Below are 11,973 nucleotides of genomic sequence, written 5' to 3' on the forward strand. Positions count from 1 at the left end.
CCTCACATCCATAGGCCAAGACCGTTCTAATAATTGTTTTGTACAGGGTTATTTTGGTTTTCCTATGGACGTTTCGGGATTTGAACACTGGCAGCAACGCGAAGTAAGTGTTGTTAGCGGCTGTGATGCGCTTTCTTACTTCTACTGGGTCTTCGTTGTCCTGCGTTATGATGGAGCCCAGGTAGGTAAACTCTTCGACCACTTCAAAGTTATAGGAGTTTTTAAAATTCACTTTATCTTTTATTCTGCGGTGTGGGGTTCTGGTTTGCATCATGATTTTAGTTTTGTTCTCATTGATTTGCAAGCCCACCTCTCTTGCTGCAGTCTCCAAAGGGTCAAACACCTCTCTTACAGCCTGTAAGGATCTTCCGACAATGATTTTTTAATTTTAGATCTATTACGGATAAACGGATTGTTATTTTATTTATTTGTCTTTTAAATAATAAAATATAAAATAGCCTTTAAAGAATTCCAGTTAAACTAGCCGTACGCCTCAGTCTGTCTGTGCAGATACACAGAACAGATTACACTATTTTTCAAAAAAGCATGTTTTTACCTGTCACGTGTGACATCTAAATAATATAGGTATATAAAAACACACGCATATTCAAATGCAACGTTGTGTCAAAATTTCAAAGCAATCGGGGAAGAACTTTAACCACTCGGAACATTAGAACGTCAAAAGACGTAAATATGATAATAGCGGTCAAGACATTAGTACGTCTTTTCACGTAAACGCGCGAGATTTTACAAAAATCGATTTATTTCCATCACTAGTATACGGATTGCCATGATTTAAAAAACAGAGTATCGATAATGAATAACGCTACGCGTCTGCATTCAAAAATATCTATGGAATCTAGAGGTGCATTTTCTGAGTCGATTGAATCTGTCAGCTTGTTCGTTCGTAATTTATTGCGTTTTTAAATAATTTATTAAAAATATTTTAGTTTGGACGGTTAATATTTTGAGGTGGCCAATAGTTTTTAATTATATTTCTTCAATATATAAAGTGTTATTTCTTTATGATACTCAGAAAAAAGTACATTTTTCACAGCTTTGAAATAATGGTCAGCGATTTTTACATATTTTTGACGTTTTCAGAAAATGTATATTTAGAAACGCAAATATTTACGTATAACAACACAATGCGATAGTGAATTTCATAATCTTTCCAAAAAATTTTTTAGAATGAGGCTACGTTTCCCAAAACGTGAGTTATGAAGCTTTTAACAAAACTCGTGAATAACACAAAAATTTTCGCGTTTTGACAGTTCGCAAAGGAACACAAAGTAAATAAAAGTCCTTTTCTGAGAGGTTAAATAATAAAATATAAAATAGCCTTTAAAGAATTCCCGTTAAACTAGCCGTACCCCTCAGTCTGTCTATGCATATACACAGAACAGATTACACTATTTTTCAAAAAAGCATGTTTTTACCTGTCACGTGTGACATCTATATAATATAGGTATATAAAGAAACACGCATATTCAAATGCAACGTTGTGTCAAAATTTCAAAGCAATCGGGGAAGAACTTTAAGAGATTTAAGATTTTGAACAAACAAACATTTTCATTTTACTCACGTCCATAACGACTTTCACGCACAGTCTGTACAAGTCTCTACTGAAACCACAAGACCCGCGTCGCCACCATTCGTTGTCGAATTCTCAAAACGTAAAAAACTAGAACGCTTTCATAACCTCAATCACAGCCAAACAGTTGCTGTAGCTGTCATTTTTATTTTCAGTCATTCTTTGTTGAGTCATTTTTTCTAAATCGATATACAATCAAATTTAATTAACAGTCCCTTTGGCGTATATTGTAAAACTAACAGTTTATTTTCCATTGCATTGCAGGGTCGCTGGGTGGCGGCAGAAAAATCATCCTCTTCTTTACAACGCACTCCACATCGGGGACAGGCTGGTGGCTGTAGGGGGCGCGCCTGTGTCCAGCGCAAGACTCGCTCGCCGTGCTCTCTCTCAAGGGCAAGGGCAGGTAACCAACACGACGAATAAAGCCACTTTAAGTAGTCCTGGATAGATCATGATAGACCCGATCATTTTGTGCCCAATCATTTTGATTAGATCATCCTAACCCAATCGATTAGACCCATTTTGTCTCAATCGCAAACCACCAAAGATCAATCGGGTTTTTAAAAATGATTTGTTCATTTGGTTGGTGGGGTGTCAGCTCAGTCAGCATCTGTGATGGGTGTATAAGGTTGACAGTTGTCACATGATAATGAGTCGTTTCCTTGACTCATTCTTGAGTTTAACGGCTCGGCTGCGGAACCTTTGCTCCTCCCTCATACAACACGGGTCCCCCTACAAGATGGTAGATACTTTAACTCTGAAATAGTCCATTTCTCTGTCGTGAGATCGAAACTTAACGACACCGGTCTACACAATTTATATATCTATGGTCTACGTCAACACGGTTGCGGTGGATCGATCTTTATATTTGTTATTATTTATGTGTGAGTTAAGCGTGCAAATGAATTACCGTAAATGTGAATATTTATATTTTTAGGTTGAGCTGATCATCAAACGACTTCCGCACGGAAGAGTCTTTGCCCTGAAGAAGGATTCCGATAAACAAGACCTGGGTAATGCTTCATTTTTTATTGGTGGTTGAGTGGGCCAAAGATATGACTTCGTATCCAGACTGTGCGGGTTCAATCCTCTACTAGCTAGGTCCTCCATTACTGCAATAAGTCGACTGAATAATAACATAGAGTGTGCTGAGGTAGACACTTTTTTCAATAATTTATACAGTTTGAGTAAAAAATTATTGCCCAAAAATATGTAACAGTAAATTGTTGAGATAATTATACACGGCGTCCGGAAATTCGTAATACAAACGGGAAATTGGTGAATTTCACATCGTAGAGAACCCAAAAACACTTATTTTTTCAATCTCATCATTTCGATAAACATGTAATTTTTTAAATATTACTTAACATTTTGACATCAAACATAAAAATTATAAAAAATGACTCATCTAACTTACACTTTTTCGTTTAAATACTGAATTAAAAACTTGTCTGTTTGTGCGCTTAGTTCTTCTAAACTATGCAACGGATTTTGATAAGGCTTTCACTAACATTTAGAGAATTTCTTCCCGAAGGTTTATGTATATAATTCATGCGTATTATATTTATATAAAGTAGATAAAAGTCAATGTTTTCTAATTAAGTAAAAAAAAAAAAACTTTCGGGCGCTTCATTGCTAACGCTGGCTAAACCTTATGAGGTACATCAAAATAATGTACTACGGAATTGTATATCTTAAAAAGACCTACAGAAAAGTCCTGAATGATATATGTCTATCTCTTAAGGATAACCCCAAGCAACGCCGTGTACACGTCAGCTAGTATCAGCACTTTTTTTCGCTAGCGCTACGTTGTCTTCGGTCGAAAATAAAAGTCCCGTGCGAATTTCTTTAATTTGTTTTAATTAGCTATATCTTTAATATTTTAATAAAAATTTCTACGTAGTAACTCAGCATATCCAAGCTATAAAAATACTAAACGAAAATCAAATATTATTTGAAACTCAATTGACCTTATTTATTGCCTATCGGTATTTGCTCATACCTGCTTTCTTTAAATACGCCCGACGTCTCTCGTTCGCTTGCACAAAGGAGTTGAGTGGGGCGGAACGGAGAAAGAGATTCGAATCGGGTTTCACGGTCATAAAAACCCTCGTTCCAGGAATTGAATTATTACAATAACAAATAATATAATATACTTTTGTTGGAATACCGATGGAAACGAAAGGCACGAAGATAAATATAAAAAGAAGTCTTGCATTACGATTCGATAATTATGTACATATAGTTGGGACCTTTACAAAGAGATTGATATAAAACCACTCAGAACATTAGAACGTCAAAAGACGTAAATATGATAATAGCGGTCAAGACATTAGAACGTCTTTTCACGTAAACGCGCGAGATTTTACAAAAATCGATTTATTTCCATCACTAGTATACGGATTGCCATGATTTAAAAAACAGAGTATCGATAATGAATAACGCTACGCGTCTGTATTCAACAATATCTATGGAAAGTAGAGGTGCATTATCTAAGCCGATTGAATCTGTCATCTTGTTCGTTCATAATTTATTGCGTTTCTAAATAATTTATTAAAAATATTTTAGTTTGGACGGTTAATATTTTGAGGTCACTAATAGTTTCTAATTATATTTCTTCAATATATAAAGTGTTATTTCTTTATGATACTCAGAAAAAAGTACATTTTTCACAGCTTTGAAATAATGGTAATCGATTTTTAGATATTTTTGACGTTTTCATAAAATGTATATTTAGAAACGCAAATATTTACGTATTACAACACAATGCGATAGTGAATTTCATAATCTTTCCAAAACATTTTTTAGAATGAGGCTACGTTTCCCAAAACGTGAGTTATGAAGCTTTTAGCAAAACTCGTAAATAACACAAATTATCACGTTTTGACAGTTCTCAAAGGAACACATAGTAGATAAAAGTCTTTGTCTGAGAGGTTAATATAAAAACATTGAATAATTCCATCTTTTCTGCCATCGAAATGAGGCCATCATGAGGTTAAGCATCAATCGACCAAACGGGTAGAACTACCTTTCCCGCCCGAAGAGTAATAATAGGAAAGTTTTTTCAAATTGCTGTCGGAATCTTTGGTTTCATAGAGGTGTACATTCTGATTCGTCTATGGTTAAATTTTAGATTTGAATATAAAGTGTGGTGTTTTCTTTCTCTAACACCGTTTAGATCATATTTCTCACCAAGACTGTAAGGAAGACAACCATTTCTATAAGTGCTTGATGTTAGAACTCCACCATACCGGTATCTACGGAAATGAGAAAAAAAAAGGGTTTTTTAATCAAAGATTATTTTTGAAAAAAATTGTCGCCTTAGTTTGTTAAGGTTCTAACTGTCATTTTTTTCAAAAATGACCTCTGAATGCAAAACCATTTCTATAATCAAAATAACTTTCAGAGCCATCTGTGTTGTATTTCCGTAGATACTACAAGGTTCTAACATCACTTTGAATGTTGATCGTTTTTACTATATCTTTGAATGTTGAGGCGCAGTGTACTTCGTTACTTTAGTTGGATATGGTTCTAACTTCGCCTAACCATGTCAAAGTTTGTAAAGACGATTTCTCATAATCTATTTAACATTTTCTGATTTTGATGTTCTTGTGTAAAGCAGTTGTGGAAAATGTAGTTAGAACCTTATGCCCTAGTTGCATATGGTTATCTGATTAACGCAAGATTCAACCCCAAAATCAGAAATTGGTAATACGTGAAGTTACCAAAGTGACGCAATGTCAGATTCTTTTCCAACCAATGTGACGATATGTTTCTGCGCAGGTCTTCTGCTGGAGGGGGGCACTATAACGGGTGTGATCGCCTGCAGCCCGGCACACAAAGCGGGGGTTCCCGGCAATGGGACCCTCACCGAGGTCAACGGAAGGCCCCTCAATCTGCTGCTCAAAAAGGTAATTATATACATTAATAAATTGTGTTAACCACTCAGAACATTAGAACGTCAAAAGACGTAAATATGATAATAGCGGTCAAGACATTAGAACGTCTTTTCACGTAAACGCGTGAGATTTTATAAAAATCGATTATTTCCATCACTAGTATACGGATTCCCATGATTTAAAAAACAGAGTATCGATAATGAATAACGCTACGCGTCTGTATTCAGCAATATCTATGGAACGTAGAAGTGCATTATCTAAGCCGATTGAATCTGTCATCTTGTTCGTTCATAATTTATTGCGTTTCTAAATAATTTATCAAAAATATTTTATTTATTTTTCGGAATAACTTTATTGAGTAAAACCTCAAATTGTAATATTTAAAAATATTTTAGTTTGGACGGTTAATATTTTGAGGTGACTAATAGTTTTTAATTATATTTCTTCAACATATAAAGTGTTATTTCTTTATGATATTCAGAAAAAAGTACATTTTTCACGGCTTCGAAATAATGGTAAGCGATTTTTACATATTTTTGACATTTTCATAAAATGCATATTTAGAAACGCAAATATTTACGTATAACAACACAATGCGATAGTGGATTTCATAATCTTTCCAAAATATTTTTTAGAATGAGGCTACGTTTCCCAAAACGTGAGTTATGAAGCTTTTAGCAAAACTCGTAAATAACACAAAAATTATCACGTTTTAACAGTTCTCAAAGGAACACATAGTAAATAAATGTCTTTGTCTGAGAAGTTAATTGACAAATTATGTCAGATCTATTTGTATTATAACAATTTAATTGATTGCCCTGCCATCGTCACCACTATTAAATTCCATTTTCCGACTAGGAACACAAGACAAAATGTAACATTCTTCTGCGATACATACACAACCAACTATCAGACACACTCACTAACCAATAGGATGTATGATCTGTACAACAAGTTTGGGTGTACTATTGATATATTTATCTATACCAGCACTTTGTTGAATCCTACAAATTATAGTAGCGTTGGTAATATAGTTTTAGTGATTTGTCTTATTTGAAAATAAAATATACCTTATTTATTTGTGAAATTATTATTGCGGTTGGAACCTTTGGTTTCATAAAAGTGTATATTTTAATTATTCCGTGGTTAACTTCTATATTTGATAAATTATTATAAGCAATGATTATTCGCCTGTAATATCAATACAAATTGAAAATACATCCCGAGTAAAAATAAATTCCGCCGACGGGAATTGAACCCGCGCCTTCTGTTGACTGTTGCTTATTTCCAACCCGCCAAATAATTCAAAATGTACTAGTACTTCAATCAACAATTACTGCTTAGGGGCCGTTCAATTATTATGTAAGCAGATTTATTAAAATTATTTACCCCCTCTCCCCCCTTGTCACCAAAAGTAAGCAAAGCTCTTACCCCCCCTCCCATGCTTACGTAAAAATTGGTACCTATATGCATTTTTCTGTTTTTTTATTGATTCATAAGCAGCACTTATAAAATAGACTTAGGATAGAGGACTTTAATGCACATAATATTCATTTAAACAAACTAAGCGAGTACCTTAACGTATTAATTATTTGTGGGAATCCCTGAATATGTATTCGGTTTTCAAACATAGACAATGTGTGGGTTGCCAATGTGTAAAAAAAAAATAACTACTGCTGAGCAGTGCTGACGTAATCACTATCTCGACCCCCCCACCCCCCATGTCATCAAAAATAAGCAAAGCAAAGACCCCCCTGCCCCCCTATAGTGCTTACATAATACTTGAACGGCCCCTTATTATATTTTTAATTTGTATTGATATTGCAGGCTTTATCCTTTGTGCTATGCATAAAAACCTTGTCTTGTAAACACTAGTTTATCATTGAAAAATAATTGTATATTTGAATATAAAGCATGGTGTTTTCTCTTTCTAACACCGTTTAGATCATATTTCTCATTACAACAGTTAAGGAGAAACAATTATTTCTGTGAGATCATATGAAAGGTTTACGTATTCTGTGAATAATCCCATTGTTTTAAGTCAGAGGTTCCCAAACTTTTTTGCCCCGTAGACCACTTGCCAAATATTTTGAATATTAAATTTTCCTAAAACTATTAACGTCCATTTCGATTATCATTTATTTTTTTCGTAAAAAGATTCCCTTCCCTTTCCTGCCCTACAACCTGGTGGCGGTATAGTTCCTCTGTTTTTGCATTGTGCAGACAGGGGCACCCTTGTGAGGTATTACACCAAATGAAAATGAAGCAGAATAAGCAACGGGAATTTCTTTCTGTAGCTAGCCCTACAGAACTGCCCCTTAAGTTCTTTGTTAGCGCTTATTCCAGTCAGTTCTTCTTGTCATATGATATCCGATTCTTCAACATTCCATTTCCACAGTCAAAATGTCCTCAAACTTAGTTTTGAAGTCTGTGTGAAGTACATCTAAATGTTGAACGTCATTATTACCCTGGACGTTTTTCAAAAACAAGTTGGGGAACTAGGAAAATTCGCGGCTTCCGATGTGCAATGTTTTGGTTTAATATATTAATTCTGACAAGAAAAGGAACGTAGGCTCTATTTATATATCTCAATAAACAAATTTACGATATATAAACATACAAATATCAAATAAGTAATTTCTCAGTCTATTATTAGTATTACGTAAACTGTGTTATTTGTGTTAGGTGTATTGTGTCATTTACGGAACTCCTAACGGAGGTAAATGGGGGTCCGCTCGTATGTACCCCCATTTGAATCTCGTGGACCCCCTAATTTTTTTCTCGCTGTCATAGACCCCCAGCAAGCCGATATCGACCCCTGGGGGTCCATATAGACCACTTTGGGAACCTCTGTTTTAAGTGATTAGCACTTGATGTCATTTAATTTTCGCGATAGGACTCTCTCCTTTTGTATTTATCTGTAACGTTTTATTTTGTTTACAGGGTGACACGCAAGTAAAGGATCGTCTGAATTCTGTAGGCAGAGACGTATCTATACTTGTACAGCCAACAGAATTTGTTTCTCTGCTCAGAACTGCCCTCAAGGCGGTGCGAGGTCACAAGGAGTACATTGTGCAATAACCATCTGCCGGCGGGGCTTGAAGACAACTTAACGGCACAGTGAGGGCAATGTGAAGGCAAAGTGAAGATGTATCACTGCCGTTTGATCATGTTCGCTGAGTGATGGCAATGATGATTTAAATTGATTCCAAAGTGAAAGAGGGCAGCATGAGTATGCTAAGCGATATAATGGCGTAGTGAGGTGAAAGTGAAAATGTATCATGTTGATTCCAAAGTGAGAGAGAGCAGCATGAAGACATAGTCGTGATGTATCAATGTCATTTTAATGCTAAGTGATATAATGGCGAAGTGAAGTCAAAGTGAAAATGTATCGTGTTGATTCCAAAGTGTGAGAGGACAGCATGAGTATCATTGTCATTTTGATACTAAGTGATGTAATGGCGTAGTGAAGTGAAAGTGAAAATGTATCGTGCTGATTCCAAAGTGAGAGCATGAAGTCACAGTGATGATGTATCAATGTCATTTTAATGCTAAGTGATATAATGGCGAAGTGAAGTCAAAGTGAAAATGTATCACGTCGACTCCTAAGTGAAGTAAATATCGTTTGCTGCCAATAGAAAATAAGATAAATCAATTTTATTGATGGCAAAGTGAAGTCAAGGTCAAATTTATCATTTTGAATCCAAAGTGAAGTACAGACAAATCATTTTAAAGAAGATACATTTGAATGTATTTGTGCACATCGGTAGTATTGAATGTTTCAAACAAGTTTTTCACACTCGCCCGCAGTCCCCTCTTACCCCGCAAATGCCCAAAGACACCGGGAGCTATGTTTATCAATTCTAACAAATTATTATAAGCATTAATTACTCGCCTGAAATATCCATGCAAATTGATCTCCCGAGTGAAAATAAATGCCGCCGACGGGAATTGAACCCGCGCCTTCTGATGTCCGGGCAGGTGCTCTGGACCACTGAGCTACGTCGGCTTATTTCCAACACGCCAAATAATTCAATATGTTCTAGTACTTCAATCGACAATTACTGCTTATTGTATTTTTTCACCTGTAAACAATTAAATTTATTTTTGTAGGAAAGGCTTTGTTAGTGCTAAATTTCTCACTAGATGGCGTCGAGACATATTATATCTACATTTGTTGGTGAAATATTTTGACTTGCCAAATACAGGGTTTTCCAATAAGAGGTGTTATTTTGAATAGCCCGCTATTTCGGTAGATGTTACTTTTGAAGCCGTCATTTTTTGACATTTTACAAGTAGAAACTACGCCATTAATAAAAATGGAACGATACACGCATCAACAACGCACTGAAATTATTAAAATTCACTATTATTAATTATTAGAATTCCGTCGAAAAATCATCTTGAGTGATGAGGCCCATTTCCACCTCGGTGGCTTCGTCAACAAGCAAAATTGTCGCATCTGGGGCTCGGAAAACCCAAGATTTATTGTTGAAAAGCCTCTCTATCCTCAACGTGTGACTGTTTGGTGCGGTTTATGGTCCGGCGGAGTCATTGGACCTTACTTTTCGAAAATGAGGCTGGAGCAACAGTTACTGTGAATGGATTGCGCTATCGAGAGATGATTAATGATTTTTTATGGCCGGAATTGGAGGGTATTGATCTGGACAACGTTTACTTTCAACAAGACGGCGCTACGTGCCACACAAGCAACGAAACCATTGATCTTTTACGATTGAATATCAAAATAACACCTCTTATTGGAAAACCCTTTATCATTATTTTTTTAATGATAAACCAATGTTTATAAGACAAGGTTTTTATAATTGATGATTGAAGTATTTGTACATATTGAATTATTTGGCGTGTTGGTAATAAGCCGACGTAGCTCAGTGGTCCAGAGCATCTGACCGGAAATCAGAAGGTGCGTGTTCAATTCCCGTCGGCGGCATTTATTTTTATTCTGGAGATATTTTCAATTTGTATGGATATTTCAGGCGAGTAATTAATGCTTATAATAATTTGTTATCCTTTGTGCTTTGCATAAAAACCTTGTCTTATAATCATTAGTTTATCATTAAAAACATAATTAATTTATCAATTCTGTTATTGACAATGTTATTTAATTCTTTGCACGTTGACACTCATCAACTGTTGTTACGGCAAAAAGTCTATACTCACACGCGGCTGTATCAACAGTTGATACGGAAACTTTGAATGCCGATATTCCAGCGCTCTTTCATCATAAATGTATTTCTTGCTCACTTGGACATTCGTAGAACTATCACGATGCTGACATCTACAAGAATTTCTCAAAAATAAAATTGTATTTCATAAAAAAAGTTCGATAATCAAGTGCGCCTCTTTGCGCCTTTTAGTCCTTTAGTTTACATTTTTGTCAACGGATGGCGTTAGTACTAGTATGTCATTCACAACTTTTCATAACTAAAAATGATAAGTGATCATGGTGTCCCACTTGTGTCTATCACCTAAGTACACACACGCCGAGTGAATGGCCACATGTGACCACATTCAAAAGATACGGTACGTCTTTGTATGAAATTTTATGATTGTTTTTATAAACATCTAAGAGTGTTGACACACGAGGATTTGTTATCATATTGTGGAGAATAATCTGTTCTGTCTATATAGTCCAATAAATCATGCCAGAATGCTATAATTTGACATTTAATTGCGTGCATAGGTATTTGAAAATATGTACCGCGTACGGGTATAGATAAAACAGAGCAAATTAACGCGTTCAAAAGGTTAAATGATTTACCTGTGAAAGTGAATCAATTTGTATTCTTGTCACTCAAAGTGAAGACATCAAAGTCATTGAATAGAATAGTCAAAGTGAATGTGTACGTTTGCCATATTTATGGCAAATTTAGGCAAATATGGCAAAGGTTTGCTAATGTAAAAATGTCCCAAAGTTGTATACACTTTAACCTTTCCTTATCTGTGGTGTGTATTTACTACGCATTGCTTCTAATAACTTTAATAACTCTATAAATATAATAAATTCTGGCTTCAGATTTTAGGTATTCCTCCGTTATACATTTATGCACTGAATTAAAAAATAATATTTTACATAGTTTTCAAATTCAATTAAAAATCAGAGATTTTTGTTAAAAATCGGGAACAAATACACCAATACAATCAACCGTGTGACACTGTTACGCGAAGAGTGTGCGAGGAAATGACACGCTATTGATGTCCCGCTTTAGTTCGCTATGCGGGAACATGAGAAATCCACACGTCCGCAGTTGTATTTTGATTTAGACCATCGATACGTACGAGCGCTTAGCTGTGTGTGTGCTAGCCGCCAGCCAGTCTGTCGTGGACCGACGTTAGATGTGGACTCCTCGCACGTTTTTTTAGCATCTGTCGATGGTTTTTTTTATATTTTCAGCAATTAAATTACAATTATTATCACTTTTGATATAAAATATAATAAACATAAGCGATTAGCTATGA

The 11,973-nt window shown here is 35.3% G+C and overlaps 1 protein-coding gene across 1 annotated transcript in view; it reads left to right on the top strand.

Moving 5' to 3' along the window:
- The window catches only part of LOC149416478 (uncharacterized), a 34,123-nt gene extending 23,779 nt beyond the window's left edge, over positions 1 to 10,344 (top strand). Inside the window, exons 11-14 of the mRNA XM_089641724.1 lie at positions 1,859 to 1,997; positions 2,532 to 2,607; positions 5,378 to 5,505; positions 8,437 to 10,344. Of these exons, the coding sequence (XP_089497850.1) occupies positions 1,859 to 1,997; positions 2,532 to 2,607; positions 5,378 to 5,505; positions 8,437 to 8,574 (481 nt within the window). The 3' untranslated portion in view covers positions 8,575 to 10,344. The remainder of the gene's footprint in view (positions 1 to 1,858; positions 1,998 to 2,531; positions 2,608 to 5,377; positions 5,506 to 8,436) is intronic.
- The last annotated feature ends 1,629 nt before the right edge of the window (positions 10,345 to 11,973 follow it).

Source organism: Hesperophylax consimilis, chromosome 17 (assembly GCF_061612785.1).
Source record: "Hesperophylax consimilis isolate HC1 chromosome 17, BYU_Hcon_1.0, whole genome shotgun sequence".
Lineage (NCBI taxonomy): Eukaryota > Metazoa > Arthropoda > Insecta > Trichoptera > Limnephilidae > Hesperophylax > Hesperophylax consimilis.